An 18188-nucleotide genomic window follows, 5' to 3' on the forward strand; every position below is an offset into this window, starting at 1 on the left:
TAAGTGCATTTAACTACTATTTTGGAAAATACAGACCAAAGCTCTTCACAGAATGGAAAGGGAAATGTGGTATAAACATGATGTGTGGCTAATGCTTCTAAGAGTTTTGTCATAGTGGCTTCATGGTAATATCAGCGTATTACTCACATCTGAAACTAAAACATGGGTGTTTTAAAATATTTTTCTTTTAAGCTCAGAGATAATATATTCTTGCTAATAAAAGCAAAATCAAGACCGTGCAGAAATGCATAAAGTTTAAAAAAGTAGTCCTTCCCCTTCCTACTCCCTTCCTGATTCCATCCTAAACTTTTCCCCAGAGTAACCAGTAAATCCTTCCAGAAAAGAAAACACTATCTTCCCTCCTCCACCTCTCACGATGTCTCTTGCTAAACCGTATTGGATTTCTTGAACAATATCTCTTTTCTTCCAGATTCTGGCAGCCTTGTCACAATCTACATTTTAAAATTTATTTTCAGGAATCAGATTTCCCAAACAGTGTGTCAGGACAAACCAGAATATTGTAAAAACATCAGAGATTATGGTGAGGGCTTCCTCTACCACCTGGCTCTCCCCACAGGGTCTCCCATGGGTCAGTCAAGGGAACCTGGGCCTTCTTCATCACGTCTTAAGGCCCATCTCAGCATCTAGAAGACACATAGAAATCCAATTCCCTAAAGCCCTCAGGAGTCACCTACACCTTTACCGTCTATTTAGGGCACTTCCAGGGGAAAACCAGGTCATATAACACAGAGAGAGATGTAAGATTCTTCCTTCCGCATCTACTCACCCCTATTCCTCTCCCTCATCATAACAAACATATGAACAAAAAGCAACACTCCTCTAACCCTACCCTGATCCTGGTGACATTTCTACCTGTTATGTGCCTGTTGGCCTTCTTTGGGCTTCTGCCTTTCTGCTTTCCACCTTCACCAGCAACAGCCCAACACACAGACAGGATAGCAAAGGGCTCAGGGATTCTGGTGCTGGAGGGATTCGATCTGAAATTTGGCTCTGCTACTTATTGACAGTGTGACTTTAGGTAAGTTATTCAACCTTTCTGGGGCTTAGCCTCTTCCTTCCTAAAGTGAGAATATGTACTTCTTGGAGTTGTTGTGAGGATTCAAAGTGACGATAATGTAAAGTATAGAAAACACTCGTTAGTGCACACTAAATGCTCAGAATAAAGGTAAAAATAAATTTAAAATAGAGGTCCAGTAGCCTGGCCAAGTAACCAAAGGATTCACCTTCATTAAAAAAGCAGAAAATAGAAAAAAAAAAAAAAAACACCCCATCAAAAAATGGGCAGAAGATCTAAATAGACATTTCTCCAAAGAAGACATACAGATGACCAAAAGGTACATGAAAAGATGCTCAACATCGCTAATTAGCGAAATGCAAATCAAAACTACGAGGTGTCACCTCACACCAGTTGGAATGACTATCATCAAAAAGTCTACAAATAAATGCTGGAGAGGGTGTGGAAAAAAAGGAACCCTCCTACATTGTTGGTGGGAATGTTAGCCGGTACAGCCACTATGGAGAACAGTACAGAGCTTCCTTAAAAAACTAAAAATAGAGCTACCATATGATCCTGCAATCCCACTCCTGGACATACATCTGGAGAAAACCATAATTCGAAAAGATACATGCACCCCAATGTTCATAGCAGCACTATTTATAATAGCCAAGACACGGAAGCAGCCTAAATGTCCATCGACAGATGAATGGGTAAAGATGAGATATATTTATACAATGGAATATTACTCAGCCATAAAGAGAATGAAATAATGCCATTTGCTGCAGCATGGATGGACCTAGAGAATATCATACTACGTGAAGTAAGTCAGAGAAAGACAAATATCATATGATATCACTTATATGTGTGGAACCTAAAAAAATGATACAAATAAACTTATATACAAAACAGATAGACCCAAAGACATAGAAAATAAACTTATGGTTACCAGAGGGGAAGGGGGGAGGGATGAATTAGGAGTTTGGGATTAACCTATACAAATTACTATACATAAAATAGATAACAAGGAAGGACCTACTGTACAGCACAAAGAACTATATTCAATATTTTGTAATAACCTATAAGGGAAAAGAATCTGAAAAAAAAGTTATGTATGTATGTATGATTGAATAACTTTGCTACACACTTGAAACTAACACAACACTGTAAATCAACTCTACTTCAGTTTTTAAGAAAAGGCAGAAAGTGGAGAGAACTGAAGATAGTTACCCGTTAAGTGTTTTCTCCTATCCCTGTCTTACATGCTAAGGTCTCTTTTCCCAGCATCCTCTGTACAGTCCTAAACCTCATGCAGGGCTCTGTGTCAGAATCTAGATTTTATCTGAACCCTACAACCTCACGTCTCTGGCCACCATGCCCCACACGGGCAAGTCCTATGCACATGCAGCCTTGTTTCTTTTTTTCCTTTTTTATTCTCATTGTCAATCACATCATTTTGAAATACATTCCTCAGTAATGCAGTCCAAACATCCCCCCGCCACACACACACACACACACACACACACACACACACACACACTCCAAACTCCAAGGACCTGAAGAACCTGTTTTTACCATTGTGTCTGCTTTCATCTTATACTCCCCACCAAGGTCTGCTTTGGTGAATTGAAAAATGTCAGGCAAGATTTTTTTCAGCTTCCTCCTTTTGAGATTTTCTGTTGCCAGTACTCCTTAGTCTCAGTGCTGTGGCAACAGTGGTCATTTCTCCCCAGCTTAGTTCATTCTAGTCAAGGAGTAGCTGTTAGTATTCCATGGGTCACATGGAATGGTCGAATACTTATTAGTACTCCACCCAGTCACAGCAGGGACAGGGTAATGGGAAGGTAGAAGTCAAGGGTGATGCTTTGTACGTGCTGAAGTGGCTTCTCTAAATACTTTCTGGATTGAGGTCTTTTAAAATACTTTTTGTAGAGCATGGACTTGAGGACATGGGGAGGGGGAAGGGTAAGCTGTGACAAAGCGAGAGAGTGGCATGGACATATATACACTACCAAACATAAAACAGATAGCTAGTGGGAAGCAGCCGCATAGCACACGGAGATCAGCTCAGTGCTTTGTGACCACCTACAGGAGTGGGATAGGGAGGGTGGGAGGGAGGGAGACGCAAGAGGGAGGAGATATGGGGACATATGTATATGTATGGCTGATTCACTTTGTTATAAAGCAGAAACGAACACACCATTGTAAAGCAACTATACTCCAATAAAGATGTAAAAAAAATAAAAATAAAATACTTTTTGAGTCAAGGTGGAACATAACTAAATAAGTAAATATGTATATACATATATACATGTATACATATACATATGTGTGCATATATCTATATCTTTCTATTTCTCTATTTCTCTATCTATCTATCTATCTATCTACCTACCTACCTATCTAGAGAGAAGTACCCACCCAAGTATGCTGCTTGGCTGGTGGACTCTGCCAGCCCTTCCCTGCGCAGGTCTTTGCCTGCATCCCCGGGGGTGGAGCAGTGAGCGGGGGAGCTCTCCAACATGAAGCTCTTGCTTCTGGACGTGCTGATGATCCGTGGAGGCAGGAGCACATTAATGACTGTCTGCAGTAGCAGCTGCACCTCAGGCTGCTCCAGCCATGGGCTATCTGCCGGGCAGAGTTTGTAAGGAGGAAGTGGAAAGAAAAGCAAGTCACAAGGTAGACTTTCCACGTTAGACACAGAAAAATTCAGCTCTTTCTCCAATTCCAAACTAGAACACCCTAGAAATTCGAGTGCCTTCCCCACCAAGTACAGCTTCTCCTATGGACAGAAGCAGCGCTCCTGGTACTGGGTGTCTCCTCCGTAGTCAGCACCCAATGGTCCCTGCTCTTAGCCAAATCTCCCGCTTACCATTTCAATCTCTTTTCTGTTTATTTTTTTCTGCTCAAATACTCATAATGCACTGTCTTTATGTTTGAGATAAACTTTTCCTAAAAGAAAAAATCCCCCAAGAAGTAAGAGTAATGAAAACATATTGGAATTTAGTGACAGTGGCAGGATTTACACTAAACCTAGTGTCAGTAGGTTATCCAGTCCATTCTCTGTCAATTCACATCATCCTGTACTTCAGTTAATACCATTTTCTTAATTGAAACAATGCTCTCCTGATTTTTGCTGCACTGAAATGCTTTTAAATAGGATGTATCTTCTAAGTGGAGCAGAGACAGTCTTGACCAAGGGCAGCTAAACTGAAAAGAAAGAAAAACTCTTATTTCCTAAGATACCCTTGTTTAAATCATTCAGCTCAACTTCAGTGACGGCCTTCATGGGAAAAGGAAGAAATAACAGCCTGACACTTAAGAAAACACAACAACAATGATAAGTTTCCTTTAGTTAAATTAATCAGACCTTTGCTTCCAGATCCTACTGTGAGCACAAATGGGATGAGCAGATTTAAAAGCATCCCCTCCCTTCGCTCTTGATTGGTGAATGGGGAGATCACATGACTTAAAGGAAAATCTTCTTTTAAAGCCTGTGCAGCAATAATAGAAAAAAAGATTAATGGACCCCCTCACCCATTCAGTCTGTTTGTTTTTACACAGCATGGAGGAGACGGGGACTCCCTGATGGCTGCACCTGCAAACTAGGAGTTCAACTGTCATCTGTGCAGCGTCCAAGATTCACCCCAAACCGATACTTTACCATTTGTTTGACATAATGGAGAGCTATATACCTAAGAAACAGCAACATCTTGAATATCAAATGAAAAATCATGACACGTATAGTCTGGTACAAAACAACCGCACTTCCCCATTCATTTTATCCATGTGTCCACCAATAAATATCATAGTGACCAAAGAAAAGGAGAACTTGCCACCTGCTCCATTGGGGAGTTATTTAAAAATCCTCTCCCCTGTATAAGACCTTCTTCAAGCCAGAAAGCAACAGACAATATAAAAAGAAATAAATGATCTCTGTATACGTGTTGTCAAAATGTATCACTTTAGGGATGTCTTTATTTCCCTTCTGCCTGGTAGCCACAGCGCTTGCTTAATCTCTTTTCCATCATCTAACCATTCTCTGGATGATGGACCATCAAGCTTGGTTGTCAGATAATGGATGGGTCGGTTATCCATTTATAGCCATTCTATACTTCCCATTGGTCAGAAAGCTTTCTGGTGATTTCTCACTCTTTAAAGTTAGGTGACACACAGAAATAGGCAGGGAAATTGGCATTCTATACTTTTTTGCTTTGGGAATGATTATTTTAATTTTAGGAAATAAAAGAAGTGGGAGAAAAATGATTAAAAAAAAGCACCCGCAATATTCAGCCCACAACCATTAAAGAAAATTAAGATATTCAAAGTCTAGTAATAATATTTGAATTTTTTTTACTGCAATTCTTTCTGCAAATAATTTAAAACCGGACTTTGAACATTACTGCCTCTTTTAATTAACAATTGTGAGCTGATTATCTGTGAACCATTATTTTCCTAAGGTACTGACACACGTTTTCAACGACGGAAGCGGCTCCTGAGGTTGTGGCAGGACTAAATGACTCTGCTATTTTTGAGATCTCAAGAAGAATTACAGAAGCACAACTTTAGGACCAAGCTCAGGGCTGAAGCTCCAAAACTGTAAAAGTCTGGAGATGTTTACACTTCTGTTTCACAGATTTTGCCCAGCCTTTGCAGAAAAATAAAAGAGAACACCATGATCAGGTGCCTCAACCAGCAACGTAATGAGCGTGACAAACAGGTAAGGCAGTCACACCTGTATCTGCAATGCTACAAGCCGGACAACAGCTGTGCTGAAGGGCAGAGGTGGTGAGAGATAAGGGCTGAGATGAAGAAGGGGTAATCCATCAGCAACACTGGAGGGTCCTACCACTCCCATCACCTGAAATACAAACAGAGCACATGACCAGCCTTGACTATTGCAATTTCATGCAACTGTAGTAAGGGAGTCTCAGTCAATAATAATAAAAATAATGATAATGATAATAAAAAATTTGAAGGTTGGGCATGTTACTTTCAATCTGTTCGTGTTGCCTTCTTTTGAAGGCATGTAATGTCTGGAGTCAGATCAAACGATTACCCTGGATTCAGCCAAGGTTTTGTAGAATGTTGCTCATAACTAACTATGTAAATAATGAGAGATGAACCCAAAATTGTTCTAAGCAGGAGACTGGACATACTTACTTGCGGACTCAAAGGAATGCAATCAACATTCTTTGATGGAGCAAATACTGACAACGATGATGATGGCAAGAGCTCTACTTGTGCTAGGCATTCCAGCTACAGATTTATTGCTCAATTAGCTAAGCAGCAGATTCTATTCAATGAAATGCTCTACCACGGTTTCCACATTGTACAAAACCTTGTCAGGACCAGACTCTAGATATTACGTAACTGATAAAAAATTTTTTGTTTTCATGTAAATCCTAGACTGGCCAACCCATAATGTGATTTTTCACTAAGAAAGAAAAAAAAATCCTCTTTGCATTTTAATCTCCCCCACCCCAGACTACTTCAACTTCTAGCCAATTGTGCAGTCTCCCGCCACCCCACTCTCCAACTGGCAGCCCTCAACTCTCAGCGCAACTTGAAGAGGTCAATTGTCAAAGTAGTGCGTGGGAAGCAGCACACCAAAATCCCATCTGTAGAGGGACGGGCCCCTTGATCTCCCCACACACTACCTTGAAATGTACCTCACTATTTTCAGTGTCACCTGAGCCGTCTGTTTTCATGGGTAGGTGTGTAGGTAGATAGGTTGACCTGTAAATCTTCAATTCAGAGAAATCAATAGCAGAGTTAAATTTTGTAAAGTTTCATAAGATTGCCACTTGGCTACTCACCAGATTGACACAGACATTGATCAGTGACCTAAGGTGAGGCAGGAAGGATATGATTGGCTGCCTCTGAAGTGTCAAACAAACCCCTTCAATCAAATTGCTGGCAGGCTCCCACTCAACCTGTCGCCTGGAATACAATATAGGAGCCATTAGCAGCGTGGCTCCCTTCTGGAGACTGTCTGAAACGAGTGAATGAGACAGTGATTCTGACGCCATCTAAGACAGGATGGGTGTCTGAGACAACAAAATGCTTCAGAGGGGAGGAAGTTTACCCACGTTGTTCCAAAAGTACAGAGCACATTAGGAAGGGAAGAGGATACTGAAAACGTAGCAGAGGCACTCCTGCCCCACTCGACTAATGAGACAAAATCTATTGAAGAAAAAACAGAGATGATGAATGGGTGGCATTTCAAGTTTCCTGGTTTTAACTATGAGAGAGGGTATGAGACTACCATTTTAGGAAACCCATCATAGGATTCATTACTCCCAGTAGAACTAATTTGACTATAGGCTGTGTTTCTGAAATGTTTTTTTATCAGACTACAGTTGATCTCATCAGCTTTTATACCAGACTGAAACTAATTAGATTTATATGGCTTAACTCTTGCCAAAAAGATGGCATTAGAGGAAAACAGTCTATTTAAAAAGTGTTCTTTCTTTGCCTCCTAAAAAATGATATTTTGGGGCTACATTCTATGGTAGTATAAATGGTGGTATACATAACCCAATTAGATGAATATGAGATTTTCTGTAATAGAAAACAATCTGGTCTGTAATTGTCTCAATACTGAAGAGTCGTTTCTGTGGCCCCCTAAATAAACAAGTTGGGCTTTACTGAGATCAATGCTATTTCTTGGAAAGAATTTCTAAGCTTATATTGCCTACCAAATTGAAATCTCTACAATGACAAAATGGAAACGTTCATACATGAGGCTATGTTGACATTCCTGATGCTCAAGTAACCTACAGGTTAGGTTCAGTCAACATTTCTCTTGTTGAACTGAGATCACCTGAAGAAATTAAATGCAAGGCAACCCCAAATTCACAGTATGCACACCAAGAAAACTGCCTACAATTAATCAAGTCTATGAATTTATCCAGACGTCTACTTTTAGGAAACTGCTGTTCTTTATAATGGGTTTAGTTATATGACAAATGAGTTAGCCTATGGAGATGTTAACATCTTTAGAAGAAACGTTATTTTAACACACCCTTGTGAGATTTATAAGACTGGCCATTTGCCAATAGGCACAGATGTTCCACTGGGACCACTAAAGAAAATAGGAGTGCTTTAAGGATACTCATTTCTATGCTACTAAAATAAATAACCTTGAAATAACATATAGGCATCCATCATCACGGTAGAAAAGAATATAGGATCAAACTGTCCATTATTAGAATAAAATCTTTCAATTTCTTTTTAATAAATTCAACAGCTTCTGATGGCTGCATAAATGAAAAGAGCACAGGATAAAACCTGGAAAAGTTCTGACAAATTGAACAGTAAATGCTACAGATTCTTGGGCAAGAGTTGCATTGATTTGGGGTTTAGTTTAACAGGACAGAAAATGGTCTCACTAACCCAAAGTGGAAATTTCCAAACTAGTGGGTTTATTAGCATTTATCAATTGATGTATCTTCTCACTGTGGCTATAGGTTTCCAAACTGGGCTCAGAACTCCAGGTAGCCTGGTTCGGAGGCGTCTGCTCACAGAAGGGCTACCAACTGATATTTCAGGCCACTGAGTGGAGGGCAAGTGGCAATAACATTGATTTAGTACCACCTGAATTAGGTGAAAAGGTGAAAATTAGGTATTTGTTATCAACCCTGAGAGCTCTTTAGCTGCTGCTTCACTGATTATTGTAAAGCTTGGCATTTCTATAAACTGGTACCTAAAATACTATGCTAAATACACATTTTTGAACATCAAGCTAATTTTTCTTCTCTCCTTAGTTGTTTAATTTATAAGGCATAGCTTGCCTTACTTTAAAAGGAATTGAAGGATACACATTGAATTTCTTATGTGTGTCAGATAAGGAAACTGATAGCTAAGAAGTGAATAGATTTTTCAAGATAAATATAGTTTTTTGAAGAATATGTTATTTCCTCAAAATATAGACCCTGCTACTTATGCTTTCGTATACCTGATTAGCTCTGCACATATAACCAACCGAACACTTTTGAGCCATTCATTCAACTGCGGATTGATCCACCACCTTCACAAACGACAAACTTGAAGTTTGAAGCTTGTAATACCAACAGCTGACTAGGAGGCCTCCTCACCTCAAAGTAGGCATCTTATGAATTTTGTTGAACATCCTATCCAGTCTCTTTAAAATGAGGATAAGGGCCGGCCTCACTGCCTCGGCGGTCCAGTCGGTGATAGGGAGCATCTCCATGATGTAGCGTCGAAGCCCACGGCTCTCCATTGTCTGGGTGTCGTATGGTGCCAACTTCAGAAGGGAGTGTGCAATTTCTGCCAACCTAAAATGTTTTGTTTTGTTTTTAAAGAATAAGCTTAGAAAGCCACCATGAGAATTTTCCCACACAGCATCATGTTAATCACCCTCCTTCCAGCACACTGACTCCCTAAACTGGGAACATTCTGGCACATTATCTCATAACTTGTAAATAAACGTTTTAAAAAACAAACCTGGACACAATAAGGCCCATACATTTCAGTTGGTTGATATATCTCTTAAGTCTTTTCAATGTGTAGGTTCCCCCTCTTCTGCTCTTGTTTTGACATCTAGTAATTTATTTGTTGGAGAAATTAGCTGTTGGTCCTGTAGCATTTCCTGCACTCTGGATTTTGCTGAATCTCCATGGTGTCATTTAATTTATCCTATTTCTCCTGTATGTAATTCAATTGGTAGTTAGATCCAGGGGCTAGATCAGATTAGGTTTTGATTTTCTGGTATGTGTCCTTCATAGGCGATGTGTACTTTCCTCAGGACGTACGTGATTCCCAGCTGTCACTCTTCATGATGTCAGTGGCTACTAGTGATCACTGCACAGATTCCTCAACTCATCAGAAGTAGTACAATGGTAATATTGTATCGTTCCTTTTTTTCCATGTATTAACTATAGCATTTTAATAAGAAGTCCTTTTGATTACTCCAAGAGAGACAGGACAAATGCTTAAAAAGAACTACAGTTTAAGAGCACCCCAGGTGATTCTGACAGGCACTCTGGTATAGGAATCAGAGCTAGGCCCTTGCCCCTCTACCACATGGACTGCTCTACAATTGCTCTGTGTGACTAGTGCCATGGATGGAGGATTCACCACTGCATGAGGCAGCTCATTCCATCTTTGGACATCCACACTGTGAAAAGCTCTCCTCATATTAGGTCCCCAAATTCCCTCAGTATTTTCCTATGAGGCTTCATCTGGAAGCATGAATTCAATCCATCTTCTCCATGGCAACCCTTCACTATCAACAGTCACTGTCTCTTCATCCCCACTCATACTCTCTCCAGACTGAACATACACCTTGTCCTTCTAGAAATTGTGTGTGAGTGTGTGTGTTTTAAAGAAATCGTTTTAAACAGTCTTCACACTCTTTTGTTTATCTCTTTCTCACAAATGTGCCATGCAGAAAATAATGCTTTACTTTTCAGGTCGTTTGATTGACAGATAAAAGTATATCTATATACACATATTTCTTGGTGTACAGCGCAATGATTTGACTCACATACATCATGAAGTGACCACCACAACAAATCTAGTATATACACATATTTCTTTTCCCTTGTTATCTTGTAGGTAACCTTAAGAAATGCTAGAGAAATAACTGATCTATTTCAAGCTTGAAAACAATACTTAGAGTTGGATTTGTGTCATCTGATGGATTATTAACTGAATTTCTCTCATCTCTGGTCATGTTACAAAATGAATATGCTTCCAGCATAAAACAAAAATTTCCTTTAATATAGTCTTTGCTGTACTATCACATGAAAATCTTGAGAACACAAGGGAGAGACGGAGGGGGAGAAAGGAAAGAGGGAGAGTTGGAGAGAGGTGGGCGAGGGGGGAGAGAGAGAAAAATTCATTTGCAGAGCTTACTGTCCTGCTATTCTGCTGCTGTGGCAGCTTTGGTCTGAGAAAATGAGGTAATAAATTCCTTTAGGGTAGAAACTCTATCTAATCAAGAATGTTTTACTTGAGAGCCTTGCAGCCAATCATAACTTCTGCAAATGCAGGGGTACAGATTGCCTCAACACTCCTTCTTGGCTCCTTGATCCACATCGAGTACTTCTTGCAATTATCTCCTCTATCTTTTATATCGTCCCATTTCTTTTAAAAAAAAAAATCATGGATACTATCCTTGATGGATACTATCTATTCTTAGGACTTTAAATACTACCTATAGGTCCCCAATTCTAAAATTTATATATTTAGCTCTGACTTTGACACACAGCCAAATGTGTACTTGATTTACAAAAGAAAACCTTAACTATACCCTGTGCTTTGGTGTAGGGTCAAAACATGTGGAACTCAGCAAACTCTGTTTGGCCAGAGAACGTGACGGGTCCAGTTTTATTGAGAGCTGGTGTGAAATAGCATGAACAGAGGAGATGTCGTCTAAATAGTCTCTGGCATTAAAAAATTCTGCCTACCTTCCCATAGATCCAGGCCATGAAATACCTGTGCTCATACAGGTTACTCTTGCTGAATTGCATCGTGACGTTCTGCAGCTTTTGGTACCTCCAGGCATCCAGTCACGTGAGACTGGCCCTTTACCTGTGATGGGATGTTGGTGAGGCTGCTGCCCATCACTCTGCTCTTTCCTTTCAACATGCCTCAACCAGGAGATACTTCTTGTTCTTCATATTTTAAAAAGGGGATTTTGCTTTACCAAAAAAACCTAGTTGTGTTTTATCTTATTGACACTGTGATTTTATGATCAGCCATTTCTCCCTGTTGTTTTGATAACTCAGAAGCCCAAAGTCAAATTTACAGTTCATCAATAGTATCTAATGTGATAAAATCACGTAGATTTCCCATGCTAATCTTATCATAAACTATTTCCCTGCTAATTTTTCACATTGTTTCGACTCTCTAATTTGTAAATTGTATCCCTTTGCATCATATAATTTTCTGAGTTGCCTCAAGTACTTGGTAAAATAATAAACACATAAACACATGTGATATATAGTGCTTGCAACACCGCATTCTGTATTCTTACGTGTGCCTCACGTATTGAACTGTGATCATGTTGAGGACTAGGGCTTTATTTTACATCCCCAGTGTCTAGGACAGCATGTGGATCTTTCTCATTAGCGTTAGCATCTATTGAGCCCTAGATCTGTGCCAGGCACAGAGCTAATCATTTGAACTCCTAGAGCTCATTTAACCTTTAATAGGGTTTGACCTCTAGAGGGAGCTCCAGGCCTCTCTAACTCATGCTCTCCCCTCTCTCCAAATGCCTTGGGTGTAGATACAGATATACATAAGACAGGTACTAACCCATTATCATGATTTCTCCCCTCCCCTCCCCCCACTTTTCACTCGCTCTCCTATCTTTCAGGAATCTTTTCCCCTTTCTCCCACAAAATGTCTGTCGATAGTAGTGATTCTCTGACTCTGGGAATGTGATGTACAATTACTCAGATCAGCTAGTCATTATCAGTAGGAAAGGAGGGGAGATGACCTGAATGGAGCACGGAGTTACTATGGCAACAGAAGCCTAACACTTCAAACTTTCCTCGCCTTTCCCAGTGCAGGAGCTGAAATTCTTAGTGCAAAATAAGTTCTTCCCCATCACAGCACAGCAGGGAGTGTGAACACATGTGACGCTCTAGACTTCTGGGTGTGTGCCAGTAACTCAGAGAATGTGAAATCAGTCTGGAGGATAAAGAGCCTGTGTTCTCCAGACATTTCTGGCTTCTCATTTTCCCTCACTTAGTACTTTCTAAATTTTTCGAGGAATCATTTTAAGAAAAAAAAGAGACGATAATCAGGAAATTGGTGTGTTTTGCCAAATTGCAATGTTATTTCTGAAAGGCTAGAACTTAAGCCTACCTTTAGTTTTACAGATATACTAAACTTTCCAAGTGAATGTTTTGTTACCAATGGAATTTTCCTTTCAAGGAATTTTTATGATGCTTTAAAAACTGTTACAAATCTAAATAGAAGATCATCTGGAATCATGTTCCTTTTAAGAATCTGAAAATACAGACACAGCCTTTATAGTTTGAAGCAACAAGTGACATGACATCTCCTTAGGAAGAAGGAAACATGAGTGCACAGAGATATAATTCTGGGGGCTCTCCCTGACATACCAGGAGTACAAATTTTTAAAGGATGACTGGCCTCATCTAGTGCAGAATTTTTACCAGGACACTTTTTCGAAACATTGGAAGGCTATCATGCACAACATGTATATAAGGGATCTCAGACTCAACCAAAGTGTGGCTCCGAGTTAAAACTGCTCCTTCCCTGCAGGCCCCTCACTGAGTCCTCAGATAGTGTAGCGGCAGAGCAAGTCCTCAAGCAGAAAGTAGCTGTGCATTTTTTTGTGTAAAATAAGAGAGAGGGGACATTGGATTCTTGTGAAAAATTAGAATTTGTGCAGTAAAGAGCATGTGGAAGAAAGTTACTTCCCTATGAATTCAGGTGATGCAATCTCCCTTTCACTCTCTTTTATTAAGGAGCAAATATATCAACTGGGCTTTTCTGTCTTTAAGAACATTTCCCCCTGTCCACGCTAAGATCGTTTTCCACAGACTTAACATCTATTTTCCCAGAGGGCCCTGTTTGATGTGCATCCAGGCTACAGGAGACCAATCAATTTCAGCCAGTTTCGAGTTTTTATCCTGCCCCACATTTATCCCCCCCGCATACAGCCCTCCCCAACCCCCTCCAGACATCCGGCCCAAGCTGTGTGCACACTCAGGGGCAGAGAAAATGAGGACAGTACCTCATGTGGGACTTCACGTCCAACAACTCCAGGGCAGTGACCCGCGGTTCCCCGGCCAGGTTTTGCAAGATCTTCAGCCTGGGCCCGCAGTGCTTGTAGAACTCGGTGCAGATGTTCAGCAGCGACTCCCGGGGTCTTCTGAACTCCTCCCGAGCAAGCCGTTCATCTAGTTCCTCTCTGGGAAGGCCCTGCCCTTCCTCCAGTAAGTGCAGGTTTTCTCTGGGGAATTATAAAAGTTTAACTGGGGGTCTGGGAAGGTGTATGGGGGGCAACTATGAGAGGAAGGTATCACACTGAAGAAAAATATGATGCCTTAGATTACATGCAAGTTAATGAAGCAGCAGGGCGGGGCCTAGGAGAACCTTATCGGAAGGATCGAGAAAGTTCATCATCCTGCAAGAGGCTGTCATCCCAAACTGTACTGGCTTTCCATTAGCCACTTCCTGAGGATTTATGCAGAAGTGGGATGCCATGCCTGAATGAAAAGAAAGCTGACGGAACCATAACCCAGCTCACAAGGCAAATTATCACAAGATGACAGAATCAGTACAAAATTAGGTTGTCTTTCTGTACCTGATAAAGTGCAGTTTGGCGCCTTGTTCCTGGTACCTGGGAGTCAGAAAAACAGTCTGCGTAACTATCAGAGTAAGAGCAGGGGCCCTGTGGTGGGGCCTCTTAACGGCTTTTTCTTATGAGAAGCCTTTGAAGTTACACATTTTGGTAAGCTCCCTAATACACACATGCTAATCCTAAAATATAAAATCTTGATCTTTCATTTGCCTACCACATATGCTGCAACTATAGCTGCCATGAACGCCGTTCCACTGCCAGATAATTTGTAGAAAGACAGATACTCTAAAAACACACACAAACTCATGGAATGCGGTCAAATGAAGGAAATTTTGGAAAACTTTCAAGGTGAGGTGAATCTAAGTTGCAGTTTTAACATCATGTGCCATATTTTAGGAAGAAATATGGCTGACTTCTGACTTCCTTTCAGTTCTGGAGACTTCTTGTTTTATGAGTGATGGGTAAGAGGACTTTAGAAACCCTCTTTCTCTGGGCACCTTTCATCTAGAGTTGAACATAGCTCAGTAAGCTTAGAGAAACCCCTAAATATCCCTTAAACTCATTACTCAAAACCCATATAATCATTTTCCCCTAATGTGAGAAATTGAGGTAACACTATCACATCAGATAATTTATATCTGATGTGATAGTTTGGAACTTATTTCATTTTTAACATAAATATATGATAAGCAGGGAATTTACATAAATAATGATATACACTTAAAAATAGAAAATTATTCAGTTTTTCCTTATAATCTCTGCTAATTACTCCATACTGGGAAAAGAGAACTTTCTCCCTAGCTGATTTTGGGTTTGCTGTGTCTTAAAATCTTCCCTGGAGGAGGAAGCTAATTAAACTTTTATTTTTGTCTCAGAGTACCTAGAGGTTAACCCAGGGAGAATGAAGTAAAGTATTAACTAGTGCAGCCAGTGTCTGAGTTGCACCAAGAGGGAAGGTGATTAAGTCAACAACCGTGAAAGCATCAGTTAAGGGGCTAAGTCAAAGCTTGGATGAAATGTCTGTAGAAAATCTGTCCAGATGAAAGAAAGGTGACTCTGCACAACTGCCCTGGAATGAGAAGCCACCTCCTGATTATTATTGTTTCCTTTGCCTTTTTCTTGGAGGCAAGTGAAACAACACTGGAATAGTTCAAAGACCACCCAGGAGGCAGAGAACATCTTGCATGTTCACACAAACAAATGGACATAAATGCCACTTTCTGAAGGTGGCTTACTTCTCTTCATTTACAAAGGTGACAACTGCAAAAAAAAAGCCTAGGTGTTTTCGTGTAACTCTCAACTCTCACCTTCTTCTCTCTTCCTTGGAGATTTTCGCGCTCAATATCGACTATTTTCAGGATTCCTTTCACTCGCAACAGCTGAGATTCAGGTTGTACGACATTGAGAGACCACAGAATAAAGCCAGTGAATTACCTGGTAGTCACCCCAGACGACATGGTGTGGTTGGCTGTGGTGGCCCCTTTATGACCCTGGTCACACCTGCTCATCTGGGGGGCCGTCATGGGCCTGCAACAACAGTAACAAAACCACAGAAGTGGAGACACTTATGAAACCCTCAAGTTACTGCAGCTCACACAAGCTTGAAGCTAGAAGCTTACAAAGACTTTGGCCTTTTCTGTCACACTCCCCTGCTGAGTCTGTCCTGGAAGGCACTTTAAAGGGAACACTGATTCCCAAGGGTCTATAAGCTCACCACGATTTAAGGTCTTTCATTTCTTGGTCCTGAGTAATAAACAAGTACTCTTCAGACCAGACATTCATGAAATCAGACTTCTAAGTCTGTGCTGATTAAGTGAGTTAAGAGTTCATTTTTTCAATTCCACAAGTACCAGGAAGTTAGCCATTCTAGACAGTAAAAAAAAAAGATAAGGGTGTACATATCCTTTAGGCCACCTGCTCCATAATCAACCACTCTGTTTTTCTGAGAAACTATCAAACAAGGAAAGAATCTTTCTAGTCAAAGTTAGACCTAAGTCTGTGTCTTTATTCCTGTCGTAGAGAATGGAGTTGAGGACACGGGGACGGGGAAGGGTAAGCTGGGACGAAGGGAGAGAGTGGCATGGACTTATATATACTAACAAATGTAAAATAGATAGCTAGTGGGAAGAAGCCACATAGCACAGGGAGATCCGCTCGGTGCTTTGTGTCCACCTAGAGGGGTGGGATAGGGAGGGTGGGAGGGAGTTGCAAGATGGCAGGGAAATGGGAATATATGTATACGTATAGCTGATTCACTTTGTTATACAGCAGAAACTAACACACCATTGTAAAGCAATTATACTCCAATAAAGTTGTTAAAAAAAAATTGTACCTAAGACTACCCAGGGAAGTGAGTAAATTAGTATCTATTGTTAAGTCAGTAATTTATTATAGATGCTAAGAAACAGGTTCAAATGAGCTCATATATAGGTCAACTGCGTCTGTGTCATCTGTGACGTGGAAAGGAAGATAAGCCCTTTCAAAGCAATTGCTTACACGAACTCTTTAAAGCTTGCTTTTGTCATGCTCATTTTCTGTATGCTGGTTGTGGCTGGAGAGTAACCTTTAAAAATCGCTCCAGACCGTCTCTTCGGTGCCTTTGCTGTAGGGGGCAGCATTTAAAGCTAGCCCCAAGACCTTCCCCCCACTGCCCCACTGGTGTTACTCCCGTTATCACGCTACATCATATGGCAAAAGGGAAACCATCTGGGTAGGCCTAATCTCATCACCGGCCCTTAAAAAGCAGAAAGTTTCTCTTGGGAGGGGCAGACAAATTTGAAGTCTGAGAAGGACTCAAGGCATCCCTGCTGGCTGGACAACTGCGGGGCCCTGTAAGAGGGAATACAAATGTCTTCCAACAGCAGAGAGTGGCCCCTGGCTGACGGTCAGGAAGGAAAGGGGACCTCAGACCTAAAGCGGCCTGGTGCTGGATTCTGCCAAAACCCTGAATGAGCTGAGAAGTGGATTTTTCCCCAGATCGTTCCAGTAAGAGCTCAGACCAACTGACATCTTGATTTTGGCCTTGCAAGACCCTGAGCCGACAGATCAGCTGAGCCTGCCCAGATTTCCGGCCTACAGAACCATGCGATGATAATAAACGCATTCAGTTTTAAACCTCTCAGTTTGTGGTAATGTGCTATGCAACAATGGAAAACTAATACTGATACACTTGTAATATACTTGTTTCTGTGTTACTACCTATAGAACGGTTACTTTTTTTTCATGATCAACTACATTAGGACTGTGGAAGTGAAGTGGTATTCTTCTCATTTTCTTTTCGTAAAAACAATGGAGCCAATTTTGTTGTGAATAATTACAGCCAGCCAATGAGGCTAGCCTTCCACTCTATCTTTTGAATATTAAATACATGGGAATATTTAAGGCCACAGAATTTCAAATGTCAGAGCTCCATCCATAACTCTTTGTGGAATTTTTGGTAAGTCAGTTTTGGAGAAGTTAATTGACGTATCCTTATAAAAGGGAATAGAAAGCATCAACACTGTGTACTGTAAACAGAGAGAATCAAGTGGCCCTTGAAGGAAATTGACTGCTCTTCTCTCCTCTAGTCACAGGAAGGCACTAGTGACATAACCAGGTGGGGGCAGAAGGGAAGGTGTAAGTCACGTATTTCTCCTTGTAATGTTCTTCCCCCTCAGACTTCCAGGAAACCATCATCAAAGCACTGGGGGCAGTTTCTCACCGGCAGTTTGTCACTGCTCCCTATTCCACTGCTTCCCATCCCTTCAGATTAGATGCACGCGGGCAGTTCAGCAGAGAGTCTACCCAAGGCTTTGGGCTATGTTCTGCTTGCCTCGGTTGGCAATGTAGTGCAAGATTAGGAACTAAACATAGGTTGAACTTAAT

The 18188-nt window shown here is 40.9% G+C and overlaps 1 protein-coding gene across 2 annotated transcripts in view; it reads right to left on the bottom strand.

Moving 5' to 3' along the window:
* The window catches only part of UNC80 (unc-80 subunit of NALCN channel complex), a 237999-nt gene that overhangs the window by 20445 nt on the left and 199366 nt on the right, over positions 1-18188 (bottom strand). For both annotated transcript variants that reach the window (XM_027122575.1, XM_027122582.1), the window contains exons 48-55: positions 15759-15851; positions 14328-14363; positions 13755-13973; positions 9115-9315; positions 6835-6958; positions 5751-5876; positions 4386-4509; positions 3437-3643 (exon numbers count right to left, since the gene is read on the bottom strand). In XM_027122575.1, the coding sequence (XP_026978376.1) occupies positions 3437-3643; positions 4386-4509; positions 5751-5876; positions 6835-6958; positions 9115-9315; positions 13755-13973; positions 14328-14363; positions 15759-15851 (1130 nt within the window). The remainder of the gene's footprint in view (positions 1-3436; positions 3644-4385; positions 4510-5750; positions 5877-6834; positions 6959-9114; positions 9316-13754; positions 13974-14327; positions 14364-15758; positions 15852-18188) is intronic.

Source organism: Aethalodelphis obliquidens, unplaced genomic scaffold (assembly GCF_003676395.1).
Source record: "Aethalodelphis obliquidens isolate GAN/ISIS:26980383/991018 unplaced genomic scaffold, ASM367639v1 scaffold2, whole genome shotgun sequence".
Classification (NCBI taxonomy): Eukaryota; Metazoa; Chordata; class Mammalia; order Artiodactyla; family Delphinidae; genus Aethalodelphis; species Aethalodelphis obliquidens.